General features: G+C 43.4%; 1 protein-coding gene across 1 annotated transcript in view; it reads right to left on the minus strand.

Annotated features, from left to right (window-relative positions):
- bcas2 (BCAS2 pre-mRNA processing factor) overlaps window positions 1–5,777 on the minus strand; it is a 7,110-nt gene extending 1,333 nt beyond the window's left edge. Inside the window, exons 1-3 of the mRNA XM_061671501.1 lie at window positions 5,594–5,777; window positions 5,113–5,205; window positions 4,956–5,026 (exon numbers count right to left, since the gene is read on the minus strand). Coding sequence (XP_061527485.1) covers window positions 4,956–5,026; window positions 5,113–5,205; window positions 5,594–5,686 — 257 coding nt within the window. The 5' untranslated portion in view covers window positions 5,687–5,777. The remainder of the gene's footprint in view (window positions 1–4,955; window positions 5,027–5,112; window positions 5,206–5,593) is intronic.

A 5,777-nucleotide genomic window follows, 5' to 3' on the forward strand; every position in this document is an offset into this window, starting at 1 on the left:
AAGTAAGTGAACCTCTAAGCAACGGATTCTCCAAGCGAATCAGATGTGGTGTGAGCCAACCTGGAGTCCATTCAATAAGAAAACCTTGGAGGTGTGGCTTAAAGCAGCTCTGAACACTAGAAAACACCAACATCAAAAACCTATACAAACTATAAACCATGGTGGCGGGAGCATCATGGTATGGACGTGCTTTTCTACCACAGGGCCTGGACAGCTTGATATTCTCAATGGAAAAATTATTCACAAGTTTATCAAGATATTTTGCAGAAGAACTTGAGGCCATCTGAGGTGTTACAACAGGACAATGATCCAAAACATAGAAGCAAATCAACAAATGCCTTCACAAGAAGAAAATACATTTTCTGGAGCGGCCAAGTCAAAGCCCTGACCTCAAAACGATGGAGATGCTGTGGCATGACCTCAAGAGAGCTATTCACACCAGACATCCCAGTAATCCTGCTTAACTGCAGCAGTTTTGTAAAGAGGATTTGTCCAAGATTCATCCTGATCATTGTGCATTCCTGATCTGCAACTACAGGAAACGTTTGGTTAATGTTATTGCTGCCAGAGGAGGGCCAACCAGTTATTAAATCCAATGGTTCACTTACTTTTTCCCCTCTATGTCCTGTCAATATTTACATAAAATATGAATAATATAATTGTTTGTGTGGTATCAGTTTAAGCGGACTTGGTTTATTCTTGATGACCACTGTATGCAGAAATGTAAGAAATTCAAAAAGGTTCCCATACTTTTTCCTCCCACTGTAGATCTGCCTCTGGGTCTCCAGTCTCCTCTCAGTTGGACATACCCAGAACTCATTTGAGCCACCTGTACTGCTATCTTGTTCTTTAGCCCACTGCTTATGAAGGTGGGAACATAGATTGGACTGGTAAATTGAGAGCAACGCCTTTTGGCTCACGATAGTCCGTTACAGCGACCACATTACTGCAGATTACAGATCCTGAAAATCTCAAACTCGCAGAGGCAGGACTCTGTTCCTCATCCAGAGTGCGCAACGTTTAGATTTGCTGTTCCCAGACACGCTAACAGTAAGGTTAGCATCTCCCATTTCTTCTTCTCCAACTCTTTTGTCTTCTATATTCCAGCAATCTGGATGCCCCGTGGCACCACAGTCTCAGGTCAAGCTTAGTACTATAACAGATCTCATTCACGGGAGGTGACTCTCGATTTTCGGACGAGATATGGTTGTGTGTGTGGTGTGCTGTGTTAGTCGTCTTGAGTACATCACACAATTTGAGGGCAGTAAGCACACTCATGGCATTTTCTTCCTTGTCATTTGTGGGGTCTCTCACATTTAAAAAGTCAGTTGAGATGTCAAAAATCCTGCGTGTATCGTGCTTTAGGCTCTCATCTGTTATTTCAGGACATTGTTCCGATGGCCTGACCAAGCTGTGACCTTCAGTTTTTGCTGGGGTGGTCGAGATAAATGAGGATAATTTTCGTCATGTTTCTCAGTCGGAAACGGGTGGATTCTGCCTGTTGGGTCTGGGGGTGACATTTCACTTCACATGGCTCAAACATATCAAGGACTTTTTCATGACTAAGTTAGTGGAGCGTTCGCTGTATCAGACTGTCAACTATGATAGAGGAAAAAGCTGAACCACAATGCAAAGCTCTCAAGTTACCTTTTTTTGTTGCTTGTTTGCACCACTCCCACTAATGCGTATTTACATATTCACACTTGTAACTAGACTTTTTCAAACTGCTTCGCTCCGAGTTGTTGTGTGTATTGATCCCCAATGAACACAAACGGGGATGTTAACTGTTAAGCATAACCTCAGGGGGGCACGTTATTCAGTCAATAGTTGACTACAGCGAACGTCAACGTACATTTGATTGACAGGAGCAGGGCTCGTCTTTAGCGGACCAACCACACAGTAGCGGGGTTTACATGGAAGCTTTTTTTGTCATTCTGATTGAAATCATTCCGACTGAAGATCTCTGCTCAGCTGTTTATGCTGTATGGGACGTGATCTATTCCGATCGTGTGTATACACGTGCACTAATCAGAACAGCCGTGTGACACGCGTTCCCCAACCTTCTTTGCACCGCGGACCGGTTTAGAGTAAGCATTTTTCTCACGGAACGGCTGTGGCGGGCGGGTGTGCGTGCAGGCGGCACGGTGGACGACTGGTTAGAGCGTCTGCCTCACAGTTCTGCTACATGTGTTATGTATGTGTATGCTACATAACGTTTTGTTGCCTGCTTGCGAGCCGTATCGTTTTAAAACTATGTGAACGTACCTCAAGCAAGCCTTAAACGAACGTCCTCTCCTGTCCTGAGGACCGGTGACCACCAACACACGTTTTTCACCATTTTGTCCTTATACTACCATCGGCGCGCTCCACTCTTGTTGTCGTCGCCACGGTAACGAGTGTATCAGGTCGCATTTGAGTTGACAAGATAAAAGCCCAATGATCGTAAAAAACGGGATGCGGTGGTATCGGAATACAAGATTTTATTGCAGTAGTCTGACAATCGTGAAAGAGCAAATTTGCCCGCCGGGCATTACGTGTTGTCTGTCTCAGACTCGTTGTCTATTCCATACCGCCGACATTTTTTTTTTTTTTTAATATAACTTAATCCGCCGCCAGCTATTTCCAATACTACCTCAAGACACAACAAGGATAAAAATAAACTAGCTTTTGGATTCAAATATACTGTGCATGATGGCGACGCGGAGTAAAATGTTTTTGCGGAGCCGATCAATGACGTCATTCAACGGATCGGTGAATTATGACACTAAAGCCGATCAGCATAAAATGCTAAATATCGGCCGATACCGATCAGCCCGATAAAATCGGTGTAAAGTCTAATATATATATTTACATACACACACACACACACACATACATATATATATATATATATATATATATATCCATTTTCTGAGCCGCTTCTCCTCGCTAGGGTCGCGGGCGTGCCGGAGCCTATCCCAGCTGTCATCGGGCAGGAGGCGGGGTACACCCTGAACTGGTTGCCAGCCCATCGCAGGGCACATACAAACAAACAACCATTCGCACTCACAGTCACACCGACGGGCAATTTAGAGTCTCCAATTCACGCATGTTTTTGGGATGTGGGAGGAAACCGGAGTGCCCGGAGAAAACCCACGCAGGCACGGGGAAAACATGCGAACTCCACACAGGCGGAACCGGGGATTGAACCCGGGTCCTCAGAACTGTGAGGCTGACGCTCTAACCAGTCGGCCACCGTGCCGCCTATAAAAAAAAATATATATATATATATATATATATAATATAAATATATACATACACACGCTTGCTTCACTTCTGCTTCCTCCTTCGCCGTTTGTGGCGCGTCCGCTGTGGGCGCGATGGAGGAGTCGGAGTTGTTGTAGGCAGCCAGACTAGACTGCAGTTCCGTAGCTCCTCAATGAGAGTAAACTTTTAACTCCGTAAAAATTTGTTCTGCCTGTGTCGAGCAGCAACCTACAACTGTATCTGGATTTGGTGCGTGAGAGTTAACTGTTCCGATGAACCCGTATTTTAAGTAGGACTCCCGATTATCTATATATTGTTTCGTTCAAAAGAACAAATCTTTTCAGTAAACGTAATGAACTGAATTAGTTTATGAAATTATTTTGTTCTTTGAGCTCTGCAGCCGTTAGCCAGCTCGCTCGGAGCGGAAACAGAAGCGTTCGAGCCGGCTGGGTCCGGAAATGGAAGCGTTCTGTGCAGTCTCGACGTATCAATTGAGAAACGTAGCTGTTGCGGCGGAGAAGATCCGGTCCGGTCAATTTTCAAAATAAAACACGTTGATACGCGAATTGCAATACAACAGAAATTATATAAATTGGTCATTCTTTCTCTGCGGCCTGGTAACAAATGCCTCACGGCCCGCTGGTGTAGGTCACGTCATTTATCAAGATGGAGGTCCGTCGTCTATTCAGCACAGTAGTTGGGATTGTTTTTATACGTTTATTTAAAGACCACTTGATAAGAACAATTTATAAGTAGTTAAAAACAAGATCGCCGTCGCAATAGAGCTCCGTCGGGACCTGACATATTTACACCGTGCGTAGACGATGACGTCACTGCACATTTACGTCGAGACGAAGCATGCGCAGACATAGCTTTTTCATTCCTTTGGCAAAAGGAATATTCCACCCCTGCTTATTCGGATTAAGGTGTTTATAAGGCGCATTTTCATTCGGCTGCGATTGGCTGGCGACCGGTTCACCGTGTACCCCGTGTCCTGTCCGAAGATAGCTGGCATAGGCTCCAGCAGCCCGCGACCCTAGCGAGGATAAGCGGTAAAGAAAATGGATGGATGGATTTTCATTCGGTTTGGGGTTCTAAACCAATTCTAATCAGAATAGAAGGCTCCATGTAAACCAGGCTGGTGTTGCAGCGCTTTATTCTTTTTGTCAGAACCAGGGGATCAATATAACAGAGTAAATGAAAACAATTTAATCGAGAAACAAGAAATTATAACAACAACAATACTGATTTAAAAGCAACAAAATTTTATGTATAAAAAATATAAAGGGCAGGCCTTATTTTTCAGGATTTTAGAGGCATTAAAAAACAACATCATCATTTATCATGATAGTTTTAGGGACAATATATTGTCTGAAAAGGAATTGTTACCGTGACAGGCCTAGTCATCACCAAAACTATCCTCTTGCCAAATTTTAAATTAAAGTGACTTTTATATTTATTTTACATTCTAAACTCAACCTTAGACTAGATTAAGCAGGGTTTCACAAACAGATTTAGGACTCAAAATAAGTCAGCGGTTGTTTTTTATTGGGTCACTGCGGCAAATAGTTAAGGATAGGTTCAAAAGGGGAAAAAAAAACAAAAAAACATTTGCAGCCAATGTATCAGACCAGCCAGGACACCTCTCATGTTTGGTTGGTGCTAGCATCTGTGGTAATTTGCTGGCATTACAACTGTGCAAATCTTACCTCTTCATGCTGAGGAGCTCCATGGGTTGCCGAGATGCCAGGCGATCGAATTCATTCTTCATAATTTCAGTCTGGACAATGACGAGAGGCAAGTTTTTTAGTTGTCACCGCCGCAGGAGGTCGAAAGGGAATTTTCGGGACCTGGAGTGTTTGTCACCTCAAAAGCAGAAAAATCAGGCGTAGGCAGGTAGCTCAGGTAGTTCTTGGTTGGTCTGTATCTTCTGGTCTCCTCCTCAACTAATGCTGCAGCCTGAGAAACACAAGATCACGTTTTGAATTAAATTAGGGCTAGGCAATTAATCGATTTTATTGTTTACTTTAGGATTTTTTTTGGTGGCTTCTTTAGTTTGATGTGCACTGCTTAAAAGCTTTCACATAGTATGCAGTTAATTATCTTTTAAACTGCATTTTATTTATTCTATTATAAACAATACGGGTGGCTAGGAAATTTTGTTAAAGCCAAAGCGCCCGTCGCGGTCTGATCCTCCTTCTAAATGTCAATTGAAATATAACGACCGATAGGATCATACTGAACAGCTTGGCATAGTACTAGTACTGCAAGTTAATCCAGTCATTGCTAATTTAGCACATGCCCAACTTTAGCATTATTGCTCTCCAGCTAACAACACTTTACTCACAGCTTCTCTGACACCAGCAGCATCATAACCTTGGTCAAAATAAGGTAAGGCATCAACAAACACTTCCCCCGCAACCGAGGCAGTTCCAGACATATTAATCTAGGCAAAATTGCTCAACGAACGATCAGAATTTCTTGCTGAACCGAGCCGCTTTCTTCTGTGTATACTTCCGGTTCCGGTCATC

Source organism: Phycodurus eques, chromosome 1 (assembly GCF_024500275.1).
Source record: "Phycodurus eques isolate BA_2022a chromosome 1, UOR_Pequ_1.1, whole genome shotgun sequence".
Lineage (NCBI taxonomy): Eukaryota > Metazoa > Chordata > Actinopteri > Syngnathiformes > Syngnathidae > Phycodurus > Phycodurus eques.